This window comes from Benincasa hispida, chromosome 11 (genome assembly GCF_027475165.1).
Source record: "Benincasa hispida cultivar pf3 chromosome 11, pf3_genome.v1.1, whole genome shotgun sequence".
In the NCBI taxonomy this organism is placed as follows: Eukaryota; Viridiplantae; Streptophyta; class Magnoliopsida; order Cucurbitales; family Cucurbitaceae; genus Benincasa; species Benincasa hispida.
The window spans coordinates 37,855,901-37,880,901 of record NC_143488.1 but is presented as its reverse complement, the minus strand read 5'-3'; the positions used below and the strand labels follow the sequence as shown (position 1 = coordinate 37,880,901).

General features: G+C 31.8%; 1 protein-coding gene and 1 pseudogene across 1 annotated transcript; one reads left to right on the top strand and one right to left on the bottom strand.

Moving 5' to 3' along the window:
- Nucleotides 1-9,405: 9,405 nt before the first annotated feature.
- Nucleotides 9,406-10,849, bottom strand: LOC150032614 (uncharacterized; annotated as a pseudogene).
- Nucleotides 10,850-11,891: 1,042 nt separating this feature from the next.
- Nucleotides 11,892-21,549, top strand: OPT4 (oligopeptide transporter 4). Its single transcript, XM_039049138.2, has 6 exons — nucleotides 11,892-12,637; nucleotides 15,078-15,175; nucleotides 17,447-18,010; nucleotides 18,898-19,150; nucleotides 19,931-20,113; nucleotides 20,765-21,549. The coding sequence occupies exons 1-6, from the start codon at nucleotides 12,134-12,136 to the stop codon at nucleotides 21,377-21,379; spliced, it is 2,217 nt and encodes a 738-aa protein (XP_038905066.2). The 5' UTR covers nucleotides 11,892-12,133; the 3' UTR covers nucleotides 21,380-21,549.
- The last annotated feature ends 3,452 nt before the right edge of the window (nucleotides 21,550-25,001 follow it).

Below are 25,001 nucleotides of genomic sequence, written 5' to 3'. Positions count from 1 at the left end.
CTGTTGGAAGCCTTATGTATGCAATGTTATGTACTAGACCTGACATTTTCTATGCAATAGGTATTGTCAATCATTATCAGTTCAATCCAGGATTAGATCACTGGACGACGGTCAAAACGATTCTCAAATATCTTTGGAGAACGAGAGACTATATGCTCTTGTATGGAGATAAGGATTTGATCCTTACAGGATACAAAGACTCTGACTTTCAGACTGATAGAGTTTCTCGGAAATCGACATCAGGATGTTCACTCTGAATGGAGGGGCTATAGTTTGGCGAAGCATTAAGCAAGGATGCATCACAGACTCGATTATGGAAGCTGAATATGTAGCCGATTGGGAAGCTGCTAAAGAGGTTGTTTGGCTTAGGAAGTTCCTTACAGATTTGGAAGTTATTCCAAATATGTCTATGCTCATCACTCTTTGTTGTGATAACAGTGGGGCTATGGAAAATTCAAAGGAACCTTGGAGTCATCGTAGAGGCAAGCATATTGAATGGAAGTATCATTTGATTAGGGAATTTGTGCATAACGGTGATGTGATAGTCACGAAAATCGCGTCGGAGTATAACGTTATTGATCTGTTTACAAAGGCCCTCACGGCTAAAGTTTTCGAGGGTCATCTAGAGAGTATGGGTCTACGGGACATGCGACATCTTGTCTAGGGCAAATGGGAGATGATACTAGGGTATAGTGTATGCCCTAGTTTATTGTATATTGTACTGTTTTTTCATGTATTGTACATTAGTCTCCTGAGGCATTAGGACAAGTGGAAGATTGTTGGGATTGGTGTCCTAATTCTCTCGGAGTCTCGTAGTTTGTAAACAGTTTTGTACACATTGTTATTAATAAAATAAATATTATTTTATTTGTATTTACTCATATCCAATAATCTAAGATCCGTGGTTATTTTATGTAAACTTAAGCATGTATGTGAGACACACAAGTGGATAATGCCTTAAGTAATAACCTAAATGGTCTGTAGTATAAGGATAAAGGAGGGATACCTTATCCTGGTGACACTACGGATATAGCCCACTTTGTAGATAGTTGTAAGCGTTGTAACGTGCTACAAATGGTCTGATTCTAATTATTCATGTGGAGACATGCAAGCAAGGGTGTCCTATATAAAGAGTTTGTATAAGATCAGATCACGAGATGATTAGTCTCTTTATATAACGTCGTTGATAATTGAAACTTACATTTCACTAAAACGACCATAGGTGACATGACCTTAATCTTGAGTGTTTCGAGAACTCCTGCCTATGAGGGCGGTCCTTTGATTAGTATGGGTAAGAGTGGCTAGATTGCCAACTCAACAAGCCTACCTTTTTGGGGATTTGTCTGATTGGGGAGCTGGGAACTCAATTACACAAGACGAAATTCACTTCTTCTCCAAAGTAGGGGTAAGTAGATAGATTGCTCCCTTAAGAGATGATTTCAGGTCTTGAACATAGTGGCTACATCCTCTTTTCCAAAGAGAGGACTCAGTCATAGTAGGACTATGACATATTGTTCATTAGAGGATCCAGTGGTACTTAAGGAGTTAGATGTAATTACAGGGACAAAACAGTAAATTGACACAATTGTACTTATGAGCGATTTGTGAAGGGTTATTGCACTTTGATTGATTAATATGGACACGGAAATATATCTATAGTGAGAAGAATGCAGTTGTCGGTCTTTAGTGGAGTGCCCGATAGTTGACGGATGGTGGATCTCATGACTAAAGTGTTCAGTCAGTTATTCACGTACTATTGGAGTTTCAAGCTATAGGTGCATAAGGTCCCATTGGTAGCTCAATGGGTTCAAGTTGAGAATTGGATTTTGGGGTTGATTTGAAATGTTCAAATTAACAAAAGGAAATTCAATTATATATATATATCATTGGTGTGATGTATGAGATACATTAATTGGAGGAATTAATGTAAATATGATTTACATTAAGTACCATAAAATAGAAAAAGAACTATGGTTTATATGTTTCATATGATGATATATTAAAACTATAGATTATGAATATAATATGATAAGTTGGTTATCATATTTATTTATAATATATTAATTATATGATAACTAATTCTTTTTCTCTAATAACCGATTGAGTGGGAGGTTATTAGAAGTTTTATGGTAACCATGAGATAAAAGGAAAATTGTTTTCCTAAATTTAATAGTTGCTTCATTCGGAAAGTTCTCACAGAAAAAGCTATCAAGTAAAAGAGTTTTACTAAGTGATAGCGTTGACATAGTCTAAACGATCGTTTCGAGTTGACTATACGATAATCACTCAGCTGATCGTTGTTACACGATCGAGTAGCAAAGTCTATGCGATAGGCTTCAGTTTACTAAACAATCGAGCACATCGTCTATGTGATAGACCAGCTTCTTATCTCTCACTTGCTCGATCGTCTAATCGATCGTAGACCTCCTCTCTTCCTCAAGCCAAGGTCATACAGAGCCCACAACTTTTAGATTCTCACACCGAGAATACCAATGTAGCACTTATGGTAGTGTCTTTACTCAGTTCGTGGATCGAGTGGGACTCGATTAGGTTCAAGGAGCATCCGAACGATCATTGTGTTCGTGTTCATTGACTGTACCAGTCGTTGCGTTCGAGTGCATTATTAGACGCTTTGGATTGATCGAGGGATTCTTGAAGAATGGTTATTTAAAAGTACACATACTCTATCCCTTGATTCTCTTATAGCATGCTGTAATTTCTGTATATGTATGACCTGTTAGTTTCCGTTTTAAGACTGTAATTGTTTGTGTTCAATCTGAATGGAATTTGGAACGATTCCTTCTGCTGCTCATAGAAATCCTCTGGTTTGATTTCCTTCACAACAACCTTTGTTGACTTGTCTGTAGCTTCTGTGCACATTTCATTTAATACTAGCTTACTGCGAGGTTGATGATTCTTTATGCGATCTTCCTCTAAGAAGGTTGCATTTCTCGATACAAATACTTTATCTTCCTGAGGATCATAGAATAGACCACCTTTTATTTCTTTGGGGGTAGCCTACAAATAGGCATACTTTTAAATAACATTCCAATTTCTTTGGTTTTGTACCAATACATGTGTTGGGCATCCCCAAATCCTAAAGTGACGTAAACTACCTTTACATCATCTCCATAACTCATAAGGTGTTTCTGAAACACTTTTCGAGGGAACCATGTTCAAAATATACACAACAGCCTCTACTGCATGTCCCCAAAAAGAATTAGGCAACTGAACATAACTCATCATACAACAAACCATGTCTAACATAGTTCTGTTTCTTCTTTCCGCTACCCCATTCTATTGAGGTGTGTCAGGTGCTGTGAGTTGCGATTGAATTCTGTGTTCTATCAAATAGCCCTGGAATTCTAAGTCCATATACTAACTATCTCGATATGATCAGAGTGTTTTGACCTTTTTACCTAATTAGTTCTCAACCTGTGCCTTATATTCCTTAAACTTTTCAAGGGTTTCAAACTTATGATGTGTTAGGTAAATGCAACCATATCTGGAATAATCATCAATAAATCTGATGAAATATTCATACTTTCCTCGTGCTTTAACATTCATCGGACCATAGAGGTCTGAATGTATAAGTAACAAGGGTTCTTTGGCTCTAAGACCTTTTCCTGTAAAAGATCTTTTGGTCATTTTACCCTCAAGACAAGATTCACATGGTGCTAGAGAGCTGCCTTCTGACTGATTTAGAAGTCCACTCTTAACCAATCTCCTAATCCTATTGAGATTAATGTGACCTAGTCTTAAGTGCCAAAGATAGGGATTAAGAGAAATTTTTCATTTCTTATTTTGAGTTCCAGCTATTTTAAAAATCTCAATATTTAAAACAACATTTACCTCAGTTATTTTCCAGTTTTTCATAACATATATTAATACCTTTTGAAATAATGAACACTTCATTATCTTCAAAAGAAACTTTGTACTTTTGTTCTAGAAAACATGAGAAAGATATTAAATTCCTTCTCATGGAAGGAATGTAATAAATATTTTCAAGTAGAATGAATCTATCTTCAACAAATAACTTCATATCTCCCACTGCTTTAGCTGAGACAACCTCCCCAGTCCTTACCTTAAAGGTTGTTTCGTCTTCTATAAGTTGCCTCCAGGAACTAGTTTCCCAAGCAAAAATGCAAATATGATTAGTGGCACCTGAATCTAATATCCAGGTTATTTTATCATTTTCCACTAAACATGTCTCATTGACAAGTAAATCATATTTACTTTGTTGTGCTTTCTTAGTTTCCTTATCTATATCATTCGTGTTTATTACTTTTAACATATCTAGAACTTGTTCTTTAACAGAGGTTCTATCCTTTATGTCATGGTTATAAACATTTTCAAGAATATCGTTGCTAACCATATGTCCAAACAATGTCTGTAACAAATCCATGATTTCTTTAATAGAAACCATGTTCTTAGCTTGTATATCGAATATAATTGCTAAGATATGGATCCGGGCCTTTTCATTTGCCTTAATCCATCTGCCATATGCATTCCAAACTCTTTGGTTTGCTGATGAGCTTGGAGATGGAGGATATTCCTCTGTTAAAGCAGATTTTAAATTATCATCTGCTAGTATTATGTTTATATTTGATGTTGAAATTTTAAGACCGTTAAACTTGTCGGAAGCGAGTACTTTAGAAGAGACATGCTGAAAATATAAACAAATTCTAATTAGTAAATTGCTTTTAAATCCAAATAAATTTTTAGCAAAAGTAATAATGTATCCAAATTTCATTATTTTTTTGCAACGATACTTTAGTGAATCAGAATAAATGCTACCGTCAAATACTCATTCACTGAAGCAAGAAATTCTTGACTAAATACTAATTCCAAAATAACTATTATTCCTATAATCAGTTAGTTACCGTTTTTGGTCAAGAATTTACTAACATTTAGTAACTCTTGTAAGTGTAACCCTCCATTTTTAGACCTCAGAGATAGGTCCCAACAATGTTACCGAATTGGAAAGTCAAGGTTGAGAATAGAACTAAGAAATCCTATCCATTTTTGGAGTTTGAGTTGTTCTGAATCCCATGTTACAACCCTTCGAGAAGATAGCCGCCATAAAACGACTAGCTTATGTCGCCATAAAACGACAAGCAGGTAAAACATAGGAATCTCACGATCCAAAATAATGGAAGAGACCGCAGGATACGTTGACATACATCCTTCACCCACTTACTATGAACTACTTCCCCTATTCACCTTGTTATTGACCCATGCAAACACTTTCCGAATGGAAGTCATTTCTAGGGTGACACGAAGCCGAGCATGAATCTCACGGTGTGAACTCTTAGGGACGTGAGAGCTAAAAACAACATATCATATTTATTATTAATCTCCCACTGAAGTGTTCTATTTGTTTTGGGTAAATATTTACTTAGGTATATTCCGACTAATAAAACAACATAAGTCTAGGTGATTTTCTAATTATAACGTTTATATTTGGATTTAACCTATGATGTCTAGGTGATAAACCAATTTTAAAACCTCACATCACTCATGCATGCTCATAAAATAGGGTTAACAACGATGAAGAACTGGCTAAAATCCCCAAGTAACAGGTGTTCCATAAACCGTCAACTTAAGTACCTCTAGCCTTAGACAAGATTTTAGCTTGGGTGAGTTTGTAACAAAAATTTTATAAGATAACGACCTATTTTAATTATTTAGAACAAGTTGTTACTTGTTAACCCTAGGTGAGCATGCATCTTATCTAGGTTATAGATTTTAAATGTCTAAACCATATTTATAACAATTTATAAAACTATAGACATGCTTTTCATCCATAACAAACACCAAGCATTTAAACATTTAATATAACTATTTATATTAAAAGTATGAAACCTTAAATCCTGCATACTATATATTACAACAAATTATAATATACTTTCAATGTATGATACATGCTTCCTATGGTGGAATTTTAAATCTACATGGCATACTATATACACATACAAGATTTATTTAATTATAACATACATTCATAATGCATAAATAATTAAACACACTGATATGGACCAGCTTTGGCATCCTAAGCAAGCAAGTAGTCTAAATTATTACAATAATAATTAGAAACAACCTCCAAAAGCCTCTGGACTTCACGAACTGACCTAAACTAGACCCGAACCACCTGAACCAGACCTCTAGGCTCCAAAATGGGCTGACCCGGTCTAAAACTGGCTGAAGCGAACCTTCTTGACCTGAACCGGCTAGACTGGTCCACTTAACCTGCCGGTCCGTTTGCGCCCGCGCCGTTTGGGCTGGAATGACCAGTGTTGCAACACTATAAACCCAACGTTGCAATGCCATAGGCTTTTGATTCTTTTTTGGCTTGTTTGAAGAATAGCGTTACAGTTTCAAAGGCAGCGTTGCAATGCTGCAAGGTAGTAGCTTCTTCTGTTGCAACTAGCTGTTGAGCTTGCTTCGATTTTTCTTCAATTACAATCTAATTGCAACTCTATTGACTCTAACAAATTTGCAAACACTTAATCACACATTAAGAAAAGATCTCCCCTGCAAAAAATTGTCATCTCTTCTTAGCAAAGATCTTTTGGCTTTAAGGGTAAGTGTATCCTTGAACCCTATTTCCTTCTTCGTATTTATTCTTTAGGATGCTGTAAAATTTTGTTAGAATGCATATTTTATGTTTCTTTTTTTTAATTCACTGTGCAATTAAAAATTGGGACCAATCTCCACTTCCGCTTCAAACTTCATAGTCCTTTAGCGAGTACTTCACGAGACAAATATTCACAACTTCACGAGATATTTGTCTCCTGAAGTTCAATACACCCAAAAAAATGCAAAATCAAACCCATACGAATATTTACCCCCTTACCCCACATATTTTATTGGATGGAATTGCAAATATATTGTTGATAAAAAGGGTTTTGAGTTTTTTCACTATACATTCCTACCAAAAATCACACAGGCTCTCCCTATAAACAATAGAATTGATTAATCATTTAGAGAAAAAAAAATGAAAAAGGTACTTGTGTACCTTTTGTCAAAATCCAAATCAGGTGAAAAGGAAACAAAAGGCATCCAACAACCATGAAAGATGGGTCTTCTTTACAGAGGTATGGGAGTTTTTGTGAGAAGAGAGTCCAACAATGGTTGAAAACTCAACAAGAAGAAGAAATAGAAAACCCTAATTTTCACGGATAGAAGAAGTCTTTGCGACAACATTTGCCTTTTCGAATTCTATTGAGGGGCAAAATTGTATATTTACGTGGTGGATCCCTCCACTTAAAGTCTGAAAAGTTGAAAAAGATGTTAAAAAAAGTGGATTCTAAAAATGATGTTACTTTTTAATGGAAAAAAGCTTTTTGGATCAAAACCGGCAATTTCTCATACATCTCCATGTAGAGATGTCCATGGGTGAGGCATAGATAGGAAAGGCTTTTTCGTCCTCATTCCCAACTCCATATTTCATTTTCTATTCTTGTAAAAAAATTTCATGGAGATTTCCTCGTGAGAAAATTTGCAGAAAAAAGTTACCCGTTTACTTTTTTTTATTAATTTATTTTTTTATCTACTTTTAAATTTATTCTCAACCTTAATAAAATTTTATATATTAAATCAATTATTTTTAATACATTCTTTTATTCAAATAAAACACATAAAATTTCTTACTAAAAATTATAATATCTTATATGCAAAGATATAATTAAAATATTTAATCCCTTAAATTTTAAAAATTAAAATTTTAATACACACACATATATATAAGCATCAAGTTCGCTTATGAATTTGTGTATATATATGTGTGTGTTTACGGTGGCAGAGCCAAAAATTTTATATAGAGGGCACTATATGCACAAAAATATCTATAAATGAATGTAAAAAAGTATTCATAACTTTACACACATATATAAAAGCATCAAACTTGCTTATGAATTTATGTATATATATATGTGACACACACACACACATATATATATAAAAGCATCAAGCATTCTTATGAATTTGTGTATATATATGTATGTGTACAGTGACGGAGCCAGAAATTTTATATAGGGGGCACTATATGCAAAAAAAAAAAAAAAAAAAAAAAAAAAAAAAAAAAAAAAAAAAAAAAACTATAAATGAATGTAAAAAGTATTCATAACTTCATAAATTAACTAATTTAGTACATTACAATTGCCCTCTACAAGTTTTCATGTTTTGAAATTGATCCATGATAACTTCAGTATCTAACTTATCAAATAAATCATTTTCAATATAGGCTATAAAACAATCATTCATCCATTGATCTCCCATTTGATTACGCAATCAAGTCTTCACAATATGCATAGCAAAAAATGTTCTTTTTACAGTAGTTGTGGCGACAAGTAAAATCAATGCCAAGGTGAGTAATCTGTAAACTAATGGATAGACCTTGTCTTTATTTGTCATGACCATTTTTGTTGCAAGATCACATATGCTTTTTAGCTCAATAAACTCAACATTTGAATGCATATCAATAATGTAATTTTGAAGTTGATCATCAAGCATAGAAAATTCAATAGCTGAAAAGTCTCTTGGGTAAAGTTGAGCAAGTTGACTAAATTTTTTTTATCAAAAGAAACAAATGAATTACTCACGATTTAGACATGCCACACAGAGAAGAAATTTAGTATTTGTTTCAGTAAAACGATTATTCAACTCTTGAAGTTGCATATTGATGACGACATAGAAAACTTCAAAATGATAATGATATAAATTTGTAACTGGTTGAGATTTTTGCCTTTGTCTTCCTCGAGTGAGAAATAGGTCATCTATTTTACGAACTTCAATATCATGACTATGACAAAAATCAGAAACCATACTCAACAACGAATCCCAATCAGACTCTCTTATTTTTTGAAGTCTTTCTTTATAAATTTTAGCTAAATTCATTGCATTCACCAAATCTTGATCTTTTCTTATTAATGCTTGAGACAAGTCATTTGTGATTCCCAAGATAATTTCCATAAAATGTATATGAAAAACAAAGTAAAAAGATAGAATTGAACTTATTAGAGTCTTTGCTTCATATTTTTGTTTTGAATTTGATCCACCTTACACAATTGTCTCAAGTACATCAACTATTGAAGAGAACATTGTAATAAAACTTGTTAAAGTGTAGTAATGTGATCCCCATCGAGTATCTCCTAGTCGTTTAATCATTGTCTCCTGATTTAATCCTCAACCATTTAATATTTCACCATTATTTAAAGCTTCAAAAATTTTCATTCTATGTTTCTCTCATAGAATATCTCGATGTTTTGCTCACGCCCTAATTACATTCACCACATTTATAACAATAAAAAATAGATCAACAATTTCCACGTGATTTTTAACAGCAGCTATAAGAGCTAATTGAAGCTAATGAGAAAAATAATGGATGTAAAAAACACATTCATTTTATTTTAAAATAAGTGCTTTCAATTCATTGAATTGGTCTTGCATATTACTTGCTCCATCATATCCTTGTCTTCGTAAACTACCAATGCTTAACCCATGTTGAGAAAAAAATATCATCTATGGCTTTCTTAAGTAATAGAGAACTTATATCATTAACATGTATGATTCCAATAAATCGTTCAATCATATGACCTTTATCCATATATCGCAATACAATTGACATTTGCTCATTTGAAGATATATCTTTTGATTCGTCTTATAGATAGAAAACTGTCTGTCACTCATATCTTTTATAACCATATTAACAACTTCTACTTCAATGGAATGCACTATATCTTTTTGAATATCGAATGAAGTCAATTTCAAATTATTTGGGGCATTTTTCAAAGTCACAGTTTCAATATCCTTATTATGGTTGCATAACCATTGTAAAAGTTCAAGAAACTTACCTTGATTCCTCAAATCATTTGTCTCATCATGTCCACAGAATGTAAGCCTTGTGCTTAGTCAGACATCCTATTTAAAAAAGTCCCAATATGTTGTTTTTATTTCAAAAAAGCCTCACATTTACCCAAAGCCGTATTGTGTACACTATTGGGACCACCAACATGAATATACAATTTCTCTTTTTTCTTCCAATTAGAAAATCCTTCGCTACCAAAAGAGTCACCTCCTAACCCTTCACTTACTTCTGGTTTGAATAGATAGCAACATAAACAAAATGAGACATCCTTTGAAATGCTATATTTTAGCCAATTAGAATATTCACTAAACCAAGCTGAGTTAAATCGTCTTGACTTTGTACCAAATTTCTTAAGTGGAAAAGTATGATTTCGAGGCTAACAAGGACCTTTTAGCAAATATGCTCTACGAACTTGATCTCGAATATTATAATTATAATAATAAATTTTGGTTCTTAGAACAGGATCTGCGGGTAGTTCTTTTAGATTGAATTCTACATAAGATCGATTGGAACCCAAAACATTTTTCTTCTTTGAAGATGATGCCTCTATTGTCACTATTTTTATTCTTTTATAATATCTTTCCATATTAATTTTGAATTAACTCTAGAAAAGTATTAATAATAAGAATACTACATTTTAATTTTGAATTTTAAAACTTACTTGCCAAATTGTATATCCAAACGAGTGACAACAAATAGTCCCCTGACTTGAACTCCAAAATTAATTTTAAAAACCTATATGAGTTATGTGAATGTAAAAATAACATGGAAATAAACAAAAATATATAAAGAGTAATGTGAACATAAAATATGTGTAAAAAAATTAATGGCACAATTAAAATATCTCTCCATATTGAATTAGAGCTAACTCTACAAAAGTATTCACATTAAAAATATTAAAGCTATTATGTAGATTTAAAAATATAAGAACTAAAAAGTCAAAAAAGAATTTCAAACTTACATATCAATGATATGATACATATAGCCTAACGAGCAACAAAAAAAATTATCTTGTACAACTCTAGAACTAATATATATATTATATATAACGAAAATTACGTAGGAAAATAAAAGCCTAAAAAACTAAAACCTACTTTATATTTTAACTTCATTTTTGGAATTTAAAAAAAATTCCTAATTTATTTCCATCTAGATAAATCAGTTCGGATATAGGAATTCTACTTTTAAATCATATTTTTTTAAGATAAACCAATTTTTTAGGAAGAATTTAAAATCGGAGTTAAAAAAAGATCCAACAATATTCAAACCTAAGTCTCATGCAACATTAGTCAACCCTTTAACCACTAAACTACAAAAGGGATTTGACAATAAATGCACATTTATTAATAATAATATTAGCTATTACTTAAAAATTTATATTGAAAATACAAAAACCGATAATTTGAGAGTGGGCATAGCCTCTATGTGCTCCGCCCTTGTATGTATAGTTAACTAAGTAATTAATTAATTTGGCGAGGCAGGTGGAGGAGATGGGGAATATATTCTCTGTCCATGTTCCTATCCGTTTAGCTATAAGGAAAAAAGTCCCCTCGCTCCCTCCTCATTTCTCGTCTAATTGGAGATTCTCCGTCCCATTCAAGATTGGGCCCGACGAGTTAAATGGACATCTCTAGCTTTCTTGTCACCCATAACTTATATGACTTCGATTTTCGTAATTTTCATACCATAGTCTAGTCGATTGAAGTATTACTATTTTTTTATAAAAAAAAAAGCATATAGGTGGAAATCGTACCTTGACTTCGAGATTGATAGTACAAATTCCTGTTAGTTGAACTATTGCCAAAACATTATAATTTAATTGTTACATTAAAGTGTTTTCTTCTTTTAGTAATTTGCCAAGTTTAAATGAATTTCAAATTTTTGACATTTTGATTCAGGGTAATGCTTTGATTAGTTTGCCTTAATTTTTTCTTAGGATGAATTTATGGACTCTTATATCATATTAGAAAAATATAAATTTAGATATGAGTCAATTAAGAATGTAAAAATATACTACACAAATTATATCGAGTAATGATTAGAGTTACGATTTTTCTTACATATAAAAAATCAATCAAAAAAAAATTGTCACGATTTTCTAATTATATATATCTAACCATGTTTACATCAGCTCAAATAAGTTAAACATTTGTCTAGATCGCCAAATAAGTCAAACATTTATCAACGTGAAGGGTTGAAGTGCTTGCCTTACTCACTCCGTTCATTTTCATCCTTATCTCCCGCTGTCGGCCACCGCGCTCACCAATGGAGACTCAACCGCCGCCGCCAGTCTCCGGCAACGATCCCGCTGCCGACGACGACGAAATCTCACCGATTGAACAAGTCCGACTGACGGTGACGAACTCCGACGACCCGACGCTCCCGGTCTGGACCTTCCGGATGTGGACTCTCGGCCTTCTCTCATGCGCTCTTCTCTCATTTTTGAACCAATTTTTCTATTACCGAACGGAGCCTCTCATCATCACTCAGATCACGGTCCAAGTCGCCACTCTTCCGATTGGCCAGTTCATGGCGGCGGTTCTGCCGGCGGCCCGGTTCAGATTGCCAGGGTTCGGATCGAGGCGGTTCTCGCTCAACCCGGGGCCGTTTAACATGAAGGAGCATGTTCTGATTTCGATATTCGCGAATGCCGGAACCGCCTTCGGCGGTGGCTCCGCTTACGCCGTCGGAATTGTGAATATTATTAAGGCGTTTTACCGTCGCAACATCTCGTTTGTCGCCGCTTGGCTTCTCATCGTTACCACTCAGGTAATTTTAAACCCTAATTTTACAGTGAAATTACTGTTTTCGTGTCTTTTACATTATAACTCTTTTTTAAAAAAATAAATAAATAAATAAGTTGTTAAGGTCTAAATTTTTATAAAATAATAATAATTTCAATTCAAAATTTTAATTAGGATAAGGTCGTATCTTTTTATATCTTTGAGGTGTTTGGTGGCCCATAATAGGATGAGATTGAAATGTAATATAAGCTAAAATCCATGTTTTGATTGAGTGTTTTATATCGGATTTGTTATAAAAAACTCATTCTATTCCGACAGTTTTTCGATCCGACCTTCTTTTTAACCATTTTTACGTTTCGCTATCTCATTTCCATTTATGATCTTGATTACATTTCAGTTTTTCAAACAACTTTTTGTATGTTTTCACATTCTTCAATTTTTCATCAAGTTTGTTAATTCTTTCAATCAAAATTTATTTTTTTAAATTTAATTCTATTAAAATGGAATAAAAAAATCTAAACTAAAACTTTTGTCTATGTTTTGGTTAATACAATTCTTTGATACTTATTTTCTAAAAAGTGATAAAAAAAATTAAAATTTATTTCGAATAATGTTTTTCTTTTGTTGTATTATATATGTGTATATATAGTTTAGATCTTTATTTTCGACCCATAATGTGATCGAAATTAATGAATTTCCACCAAAGTTCTAAAAGTTCTTTTCAATTTTTTTTTTAAATTATAAAAGAATTGTAAGGAATATGAGAAATTCAAAGTTTTGACCTCAATAAAGACATTTGTGACTTTTCATTTGTTAAGGTCCCAAGAAACAATCTTTTGAAAACTGGGCTCATTTTCAAAATTTTAAACTTAGAGGGTCAATTTTTGTCAATTAGCCAAAAAAAAAAAAAAGAATATCGCTATATTTTAATTTTTAAAAAAGAAACTTATAGATAAACTAACCAACTAATTTTCTTTATTAAGCGTATAATAATGAAAAATTGAATATTTAAAAATATTAAAATTAAAACGGGATGAGTTTTCAAGTTCAATGATGAAATCGACATTTTATTCCAATTTATTAATTAAGAAAAGAAAAGGTGGAGTCTCTCTTGCTTCGTTTCTTGTATTGCCAAATGCAAAATGATGCGGTCGGTGGGTGGAAGGGTATTTCTGTAAATTGGCATTTTAGATTTAAAAAAATGTTTTTAAATTTTGAAAGTATCAATAGTGATATTTATTTATTTATTTAAGTTTGAAAACAAGTGGGTACTTGTTTTAATTCGATTTCATCTAATTTTTTAGATTGCTCGCTTATAAATATTTCTTTTCACCAAAATTCAAGTAAAGTTCATATTAACGAAATTTATAGAAGTGAGTATGAAGTTATGAGTTTTGAAAGTACCAACTCTTTCTTTTAGTTTAAATGGATATGTTGTGATTACGACGTAGATGCGAGTCTATGATATTTTGAAATAGTGATACTTAAGTACAACCATAAAACAGTTAAGTCTCATATTTCATTTTTTTATACACATTAAAAAATATTTTTTAATTTTAAAAAAATTATCACGTGTGGTTGTACACCCAGTTTTTTTCATTTGAAAATGTTGGTATTTTAACTAACTGTATTAATATTATAATTTCAAAGAAAAGAAGTCAAAGTTATTCTGTAATCCAGCTATTTTTCAATTTGTTATACATATACGGTATTTTTTTTTTCCTTTTCGGTTTTCGCAATCAATCACTATCACTCTATTTAAAAATAATAATAAATTAAATACTAATACTCTAGTTTTAGTTTATTTTCATCTTTATAGTTTCTAAAAGATCATTTTTTATATTTCTAACATGTTCATTTTGATCATTGTAAAACTTTTGTTAAAAGGTTCATTTTGATCATTGAAATTTTTTTATTCATTTTGGTCCTTGGACTTTCAATAACGGATCATTTTGATCTCTAAAAATGAAGGGAACACAATGGTCACTTTTTAAAAATATAAGAATCAAAATGGACCCAAGTTGAAAGTATAGAGACTAAAATGAATATTTTAAAATTATGAAGACGAAAATGAATCAAAACAAAAAATGTTGAGGATTCAAACAAATTTTTTTTAATAAAAAAAAAAAAAAAAGCTTTCTTTTATCTTAAAAAGATGGAAAATTAGAAAAAGAGAGAGACTCTTTTTTTGGAAACTAACCCTAAACTATGAGAATTGAGAACATGGTCTAATTTTATATAAAGAAATCACCTAGAATTATATGTATAATAATTTTGAGCTCTAGTTATATTATATAAGGTTACTTTTGTCAACATCTAGGGGGTTGTGAGGGTTATTTTTAAAACCCTTCTATATTTAGTCTTCACTTATCGGGAATCAGATTTCTATTTAAAAATTATTCAAAGAGTCAATGGAGGCTTATCTTGAGTGTGGGTCGGGTCCCGGGTTGACACGAAATTTACAGGTGTTGGGATATGGTTGGGCTGGGCTTTTGCGAAAATACGTGGTCGAGCCATCTCATATGTGGTGGCCCAGTACGCTCGTTCAGGTCTCTCTCTTCCGGTCAGTCAACTATTTTTTTTTTCTTATATATTACTTTTAAATATTAATTCTTTTGAAATTATTTCTTATATCTATTATATGTTTCTTTTTTTCATTTTTTAAGAATATATTTTGGGACTCAATTAAAAATCGTGTAAAGTTTCCCCATTTAATTAGTCCTTTAAAAAAAATAATAACAGAACTTGTAACTCTCTCTAAAATAATTTAAAAACTATGCATACCCCCTAAAAATATTTTTTTCAGTAAAAATAGATAATAGTTGAGCTCCATTGGATAACAATTTGGTTTTCGATTTTTTGAAATTATTCTTTATCTTCTCATAATTTCTTTACTCATGGTTTTCACATTTCTGAGGTAAGCATTTGGATTCCTAGCTAATTTGAGAAAACAAAAACAAATTTTATAAAACTACTTTTAGTTTTGATTTTGAAAACACTCCTAAAATGTAAACAACAAAATATAAAAACCAATGTGTGAAAGGGAAAATTTGTTCGGATGGCTCCTATTTAGGGGTCCAATCGAAATTTGGCCTTACTTTAAAAAACGTTCAAAATTTTGGCTTTCTGTTTACGTCAGTCGTGTGTGAAAGTGCCGTTCTAACTCCAAAATGCGTGCAAGGCTAGACGCAACCCAAATTTCTCGCTTCTTCATCTCATTCACGTTGCTCTCCTTCATTTTTTTCCTTGATTCCTCCCTTCTTTTGAATTCTTCCTCTCGCTTCTTCCTCTCGTTTCTTCCTCAAGCTTCTTCCTCATCAATTTTGTAGTTTTTTCCTTTGAGTTTTTCCTTCATTTGAATTTTCACTCTCGCTTCTTCCTCTCATTTTGATTCACGCTCCAACTTACATCTTTGATTCGAGGAAAAGAAGAAGACGTCGACATAAACAGAAGAAATCACCGAAAAAGGAGGACAATTGAAGAAAAGAGGTTGGGAAGGAGATCTCGTCGGAAAAAGGGGGAAAAAAAAGAAAAAGAAAGAGTAACATAAACATAAATTGCCGGAAAAGAAAAAAATTGTTGAAAGAAATAAGGCATCGTAAATAGAAGAAATCACCGGAAAATAAAAAAAGGGAAAAAAAGAAAGGTAGAAAAAAACGTAAGAAAAAAATCTGCAAAAGAGGGAAAGAAGAAGGAAGAAGGGTTAAGGTGGTAAATTCACAAGGTAATGACATCAGCAAAAGGTCGAAAATCGAGTAAATTAAAAAGTGAGGCCAAATTTCGAGATGGGCCATCAATATCAATTTCCCGTATGAAAGTAGTAGTTACAAACTTAATTTTATATATAAAAAAAGAAATGATTATCAAATGGGACTTGAATGATTGTCACGCTAGCCTGAAGTTTAGTGAAAAAGAATCCATTATTATAGATAAAACGGAAAACTAAAGTCCAAAGTTGCGATTTTCAAACATATATATTTCAAAAAACCCCGAGTTTTGAGACAACAAAACAAAGTAAAGCAAAAGAAAATAAACTTTTGCCAAATCAACATTTATTGGTAGCTAACAAAAACATAATCGTAAGCACTATAATCACAATTATTGTGAAACTATGCCACATTTTAAAACTCACGAGCTAAATTAAAATCTAACCCAAGTCAGACACCAAAAATTACTCCTAAAAGGTTCCACTATGGTCTAATAACGCGTGTGTCATGAGCCTAAATTAACTATTAAAACACCATTTTCATCCTTTGAGATTGGACGTTCAAATCTTCACTCACATTCGAAATCGATTTTTATTTATTTTCTTTGTTAAAAAAGAAAGTTATCATGTTTTATTTATTTGTTTGAGCATAGTTCAACTGAAACACTCGTTGCATCTCTAGTATATCCATTCATTCATACATGTGATATTATATTCCACGAGAATACAAAGTAATTATTGGATTTTGAGTAACTTTTGTTTAATCTTAGAATAACATAACTAAGAGGACAAGACACATATTACTATTACTATTTGACAAGTTGATTGTTTATGTTAGATGATATAATATTAAATTTACCATCATCCATCAACTCAAGTTTTTGGGTCAATCAGTGGTTTAAAATGATATCTGAGCAAGTAGTGTAGGAAGTCATCTGTTCAAACTCCTACAATGTTCTTTCCTCTCCAATTAATATTGATTTCCACTTATTTGGTCTTCTACATATACCCATCAACTTAAGCTTTTGGGTCAATGGGTGATTTACGAGTTTAATTTTACATTTGCAATTATTACTATTTAACCAAACAGATTTAGAGTAACTTTTTTCCATTCTCTCTCCCCTATAGGGCTTTGCATGAAAAAGAAGACTGTCGCATGTCAAAAGGAAAGTTCTTCCTAATTGCACTAATTTGTAGCTTCTCATGGTATGTAATCCCAGGCTACCTCTTCCCTACACTAACAAGCATCTCTTGGGTCTGTTGGGCCTTCCCCAACTCGGTGACAGCCCAACAACTTGGCTCAGGCATGAAAGGCCTTGGCCTTGGGGCCTTCACTCTTGACTGGTCTGCTGTTTCCTCCTTCTTGTTCAGCCCTCTCATCAGCCCTTTCTTCTCCATTGTCAATATCTTTGTGGGATACACTTTGATCATATACATTGCTGTCCCCATTGCATATTGGGGCTTTAACCTCTACAATGCCTCCACCTTCCCAATTTTCTCCTCTAAATTGTTCACTGCTGGTGGTCAGCTTTATAACATCACTGCCATTGTTAATGACAAGTTTGAGCTTGATTTGGCTAAGTATGAGGAGCATGGACAGATCCATTTGAGTATGTTTTTTGCTCTCACTTATGGATTTGGCTTTGCTACTGTTGCTGCTACTCTTACTCACGTTGGTTTCTTCTATGGAAGGTATGGATATTGAAGAATCTTATCTGTTATCATTGAACTTGATTATTGAAATTTCTGAGGATAGTATTAGTTGGTTTAGCTTCTAGAATCTATTTTTTAAACTCAAGGTCCCTCTTTCTGGCTGGAATTAAAAGAACAATTGGCGACCTGTTCTGCTTCTGCTCAAAATGAAAGTGACTTTAGAAACATATTTTTATTGTTTATAATACGATGATTGTGTTTGATTATAAGTTCATTGCACAGCCAGTTAGATTGGATACATATCTGAATTATGAGAGCGTCCCTTCTTTTTATCATTTTAAGTCGAGATCTTTCTTACTGGCTGGAATTAAAGGATCAGTTGATGATTGATCTGTAATGCTCAAAATGAGAGTGACTTTAATATGACAATTGTTTTTTATTAGAAGTTCATTTCATAGCGAGTTAAATTGGATACATATTTAAATTATGAGAGTCCCTTCTTTTTATTATGCCTCTTTGGTGTAAAACAATAACTGACTATATTTTAGGAATACTATGTACTTAGATGAAAATGGTTTTGCTCAATGAAACAATGTGTTAATGATATAATATTAAATTTGCCTTCATCTATCAGTTTAAACTTTTTGGTCAATCGATGATTTAATATGGTATCAGAATAGGTGGTCCAAGAGGTCCTGTGTTTCAGCCTCTGCAATGTTATTTCCTCCGTAGTTAATATTGATTTCCCCTTGTTAGGGTCTTCTTCATATTTCAAGCCCACAAGTGAGGGAGAGTGTTAATGATATAATATTAAATTTACTATTATCCATCAACTTAAGCTTTTGAGTCAATTGGTGATTTATGACAATGAATGTTACTTAGGAGCTTAATACTGTTTTTTTTTAAAAAAAAAAAATTATGGATAGGGAGATCTACGAACGGTATCACGCCTCGTACAAAGGCAAAGAGGATATCCATACCAAGCTGATGAAGAGATATGAAGACATACCTTCCTGGTGGTTTTACTTGTTGCTTGTTTTGACAGTGTTGGTTTCTCTAATACTTTGCATATTTTTGAAACATCAAGTTCAACTTCCATGGTGGGGGCTTCTCTTTGCTGCTGCTATGGCCTTTCTTTTCACTCTTCCCATCAGTATTATCACTGCCACAACAAACCAGGTTAGTTTGGGAAAAAGAACTTTTCATTTATTCTCCTCTTGCATTACTTCAATTGGCTTTAGATGATGCAGCAACCACACGAATTCTTTCTTACCGCTCTCGGTCTCGGTTACTTGTTTAAACATACTCATCCGCAAGTAAAATTGGTTCCTTTCTTAATCCCCATTTGATAGTAATTTGGTTTGTTTTGTTTTGTACAATTAAAAAGACTACCAAAGAAATTAGTTATTAAGCAAACAATTTGGCCTTAAAAATAGAAAGCTAAAAATAGTATTATAATCAAAGGAGTCATTGCATTTCCATCTTTTTTTTGAAAAACAAGTATATTTTGGTAACCCATGTTGTTTTTCTAAGTTTAACGACACGTGGGGTGGAGGATATGAACCTTTAATGTCTAGGTTGAGGGTATATGCCTCCCGTAAAACTTTGTGATAAGAACCAGAACAACGAGAATGATATTGAAATATGAAGAATTACAAGTCCTAATTCACTAATCAAAATGCTTAACTACCTCCTTCCCCATACCTCTTATTTATAACTAAATTCCATAACAACGTTGGTAGCTAATTACTAATATATCTCTAATAACACCTTTATGATTTTTTTTTTTTTTTTTTTATGGTTTTTCTTTTGAATTCCTATAAAATCTTTATGAAAGGTAATGAAAATTTCCACAAGTTATATTTGATAGATCGAGCTCCTTTGTTCTACTTTACAATTTTCAAATGTCTTTGAATATTAAACTATATCCCAATCTTTTGAACAATGGATCATAAACAGACTCCAGGGCTGAACATCATTACAGAGTATGTCATGGGACTTATATATCCAGGAAGACCAATTGCAAATGTATGCTTTAAAACTTATGGCTACATGAGCATGGCTCAAGCTGTCTCCTTCCTCAGTGACTTCAAGCTTGGACATTATATGAAGATTCCTCCAAAATCAATGTTCCTAGTTCAGGTGCCATTTCCTTCCCTCATTCAACTTCTTTGAAGATGCTTTACTTATTTTGTTTCGATTTTTTTTGTTTTGATTCTCGTGCTTACAAATATCCAATACTGATTTTGGTCTTTGTTGTTAATTTTTTGTATCTCAAGTAAATTATACAAAAAAAACCATTACCAAAATTAATAGCATAACCAAGATGAAAATATCCGTCGACATGTCGATATATCCATAAATTGAAAGGTTCAACATCAATGATAAATATCCATGGATATCCCCAACATCTTATATAAATGCTCGTAAAACATAAAAAATGTCATCTATTCAGTCCAATATGAATAGAAATACTAATAACAATATCCATACCTTAGTTTGGGAGTAAAAATAATTTAATTATTAATCTAAATGAATTTTATAAATTTCGTGACTTATAGAAATATCCACCGATATCGATATCTTATTTATATATCTGTAAAATTGAATTTCGATGTCAACATCGACAACAATATTATCCTTGAATATGATTGAGTGGTTAAAGTAGTACTACTTTTTACGAAATCATAAGTTTGAATCGTCCCCTCCATATATATGATATTGTAAGAAAATGAAAAGCCTTTTAGCAAACTTGCTGACTTATGTCTTTTCTGTTTCGAGTGAATAATATAGTTCATAGGTACAATACTAGCTGGAACCATCAATCTTTGTGTGGCATGGTGGTTGCTAGCTTCCATATCAAATATATGCGAAGTGGAACTCCTTCCTCCCAACAGTCCATGGACGTGTCCAAGCGATCGTGTATTCTTCGACGCATCAGTCATATGGGGACTGATCGGGCCGAAGCGAATATTCGGATCACACGGATTCTACGGTACCATGAACTGGTTCTTCCTTGGTGGTGCAGTAGGGCCAATTCTAGTATGGCTACTCCACAAAGGCTTCCCAAAGCAATCTTGGATTCCTCTAATCAATCTCCCCGTATTGCTTGGAGCGACGGCAATGATGCCCCCGGCAACGGCAGTGAACTACAATGCGTGGGTTCTGATAGGAACCGTGTTCAATTTCGTCGTGTTTCGATACAGGAAGCAGTGGTGGCAGAGATACAACTACATTCTTTCAGCTGCATTGGATGGAGGGCTGGCTTTCATGGCTGTGTTGTTGTATTTCTCAGTTGGGATGGAAGAAAGAAGTGTGGATTGGTGGGGAACTGCAGGTGAACACTGTGACTTGGCTGCTTGTCCTACAGCCAAGGGTGTTGTGGTTGATAGTTGCCCAGTTGGGTAAAGAAATTTGATACTTTTAAGTAATACTAACATTCAAATATTGTCAAAGTTGAAGAATCTTTGGTATAGACCATTGTAAAGATTGTGGGGATTGAAGCACCAACTATACTTTCATTCATACATATGCATATAAATATGTTTTCAATATATAAACATAGAGAGGTTAGAACATTTTGGTCCCTATACCTTGAATTTTGTTCACTGTACTTTCAATTTTCTAGTTTTTAGTCTTCGAACTTTAAATAAATCTTAGATTTAGTCTCCACTACTAGTTTGTTCGTTTTTTTTTTACAAAACTTTTTGTTATCTTTTAGAATCCGTTTGGTAGGTAATTCAAATTCATTGTATTAAAGCGGATATGTGCTTGGTAGTTGGCTTGAATTTTGTTTTCAGTGTATTCATATTTTGTTTAAAACTTTAAAATGTAGAATTATTTAAAAAAGAGATCAAAACAATAATAAATGTAATATTTTGTGTCATAAATTCAATTATTTTTTAATTAAAATATTATATAATATATTATAAATTATATGATATCGTGAAATGATAATTATACAAAAATATTAATATAAATCAAGTTCATAAATAAAGTAATGCAAATCATAAAGAATGCCAATGAACTTTGTATTTTGAGTAAAAAAAATATTCCTGAACTTTTAAAGTTTTAAAAATATTATTAAACTTTCAAAAAGAGTTCAAAAATATCCTTACCATTAATTTTTTATGGAAACCGTTAAAGTTTTGTTTCAAAGATCCTCTAAACTTTCAAAAGTTTCAAAAACACCCTTAACTTAAAAAAATTCAAAAATACTTTCACTATTAATATATGAACAAAAACTATTAATACCTCGTTGCAAATACAACTTTAAAATTAAAAAAAAAAAGTTTTAAAATGCTCATACTGTTAATATGATGATCAATTTGTTTGAAGTCTTCTTAAATTCGAAAAATCCAATTTCAAAACAAATCATACATGTATCCTTTTTTTTTTTTTTCATATAAACACTTTTATTTTCACTTAATTTTCCTTTTTTAGTTTATACCAATTTTTCGAGCAACCAAAATTTTAAGTCAATTCATAAAATCCCACAAAATCATAAAAATTTCAAAGCCAAATCCCCCTTAAAACATACTAAAATGATAATAGTCAAACAAAAAAAAATGTATTTGGTTATCAAGAGACAATCAACTATTGAAGTACAACATTGTTAAAACATTTAAGTCCTAAATTCTCTTGGTGCTTCTTTATTCTTTTTCTTCTTATGATAGTCCATATACCTGAAGTGTGTAATTCTATTTATTTACTTTTTTATATATATAAATAAATATTAACAAAAAGAAGAATAAGAGGATATTGAGGAAGGGATGGGAGGAAAACTACGGAAAATAGAGAAGTAAGACGATATTAATGGTTTCTATTCATATTACAATAAGGATATTTTTTAACATTTTTTTTTTCAACTTTAAGGGAATTTTTGAGACTTTTGAAAGTCTAGTGATATTTTTGACACAAAATACTGACGATTTCAATCTAAAACTAATGGTAAGGGTATTTTGGAACTCACTTTAGAAGTTTATGGGAATTTTTTAAATTTTTAAGAGGTATTTTCGACACAAAGTACAAAGTTCGAGGATATTTTGTATAATTTAGCCTTAAAGTAATAATAGTTTATATTCATCATAATATCCAGTGACTGACTATAATTAGTTTTATGGTTTATAAATATATTATCAAACATATTTTGAATAATTGATTCATATTGGAATTAATCTGTGACTAAACATAAATAAAACATGAAATACTACTTTATTTTTTTTGAATCCCTTGTGTTCAAATTTCTGTTATCAACTACCAAACATGCCCTTAGTATTTTTACTATAAATTTTGAAATATATTTACATATTATATTTTCTTGTATGATAATAATTATTATTATTTAACCAATTTTGGTAAAATTTAACGTTGAATGACTAAATTTAAGATTTATTAAAATTATTGAACTAAAATTGGACAATTTAAACTATAAATATTAAAATTGAATAAATTTTAAAACATAGGAAGTAAAATAATATTTTAACCCCAAGCAGCAAGTGTAAATCTGTTACAAGACATTTGAGGGAAAAAAATAAAATAAACTACCATCATTACTTGAGGTAAACTGCATATTCAAAATATTTTAGTATATGAAGCCGGATAATTTAGAACATCAATCTATGTTGTTTTTTAAAGTTTATTCCTTCAAAAAAAAAAATTAATAAATAAAGTGTGCATGTGTTTTTTTAATAGGATGTGGGTGATGAGATTTGAACCATACTTTTGATCACTAACATATTTTTGCATGTCAGATGAACTATTTTTGCTTTAGTGACAAAATGTGTATTTAATCACATTTTAAAATATAAGAAATAAAATAAAATATATATATAAAGTTTCAACAAGTAATATATTAATAAAGGTTAGAATATCATTTTGGGACTTGTTCATTTTTAGTTATTTTTAAATATCTAAATTTAGGCTATTCACTCTCAATAGATCTTAAAATTTAATATATGAAGTTCATTTTTATTGAAATTTATTAAATAACAATGATATTTTTCATACTAGAAATACATGGTATAAACATGTTAAATACATTTTTAGTGAAAAAGTTGTTAGAAAAAAGAAAAAAAAATGGAATTCGCCTCATTTTTTAAAATGTAGTTTTGTTTTTACTTGTATCGTCATCAGCGAAAATTACCAAAAGGACCTTATTGTGCAGCTCACAAAGCTCTCAACCTTGATTATCGCTCTTTCACTCTCACTACTCTTGTTCTTCACTTCCTCTCTTTCAATCTCGCAATTCTTGTTATCTGTTTCCTATTCATAAAAAAGGCGAAAACAAATTACAAAGAGTGGGGACAAGATGGAAGAGAAAAGAGAGAGAGGGGATCGTGAGATTCCTATGTTGTGCCTGCTGGTTTGCTTTAGGCGGCCCTTGCTAGTTGTTTAACGACGGCTATCTTCTAAGAGGGTTGTAACATAGGATTCAGAACAACTCAAACTCCAGAAATGGATAGGATTTCTTAGGTCCATTCCCAACCTTGACTCTCCATTTTGGTAGCATAGTTGGGGCCGACCTCTGACTCTGAAAACGGAGGGTTACACTTATGGAATTATTAAGAGTGTTAGTAATTTCTGATCGAAAACGGTAACTAAACGACTATAGGAATAAGAGTTATTCCAGAGACTATAGGAATAAGAGTTACTCCGGAGATAGTGTTTGGTCGAAATTGTTTGCTTTAGTGAAGGAGTATCTGACTGCACCTCGGTAACACGTATTATTGGAAATAAAAAATGTTTATGGATACATTATTACTTTTTTCTAAAACTTGATTTTAGATTTAGTTACAATTTACTAATTAGAATTTTTTTAGATTTTATCAGCATGTCAAATTCTTCTAGAATACTCACTTCCGAATTAAATAACAGTAAAATCAAATCAATAAACAAATTACTAGCAGTTGATTACACCAAAATAGTTTTAACAGAGAATTGCCCTTTATCTCCTAACTCATCTAAAATTTTGAATTATATAGATGTGAATGCAGAATTCGAACAGCAAGATAAATATGATTTACTTGTT

Bases quoted from the DNA above. Each gene is read 5' to 3' on its own strand.
- OPT4 (XM_039049138.2), top strand. From the start codon at position 12,134: ATGGAGACTCAACCGCCGCCGCCAGTCTCCGGCAACGATCCCGCTGCC. The intron at 15,176-17,446 runs GTCAGTCAACTA...TCTCCCCTATAG, and splicing joins GTTCAGGTCTCTCTCTTCCG to GGCTTTGCATGAAAAAGAAG. The intron at 19,151-19,930 runs GTTAGTTTGGGA...GATCATAAACAG, and splicing joins TCACTGCCACAACAAACCAG to ACTCCAGGGCTGAACATCAT.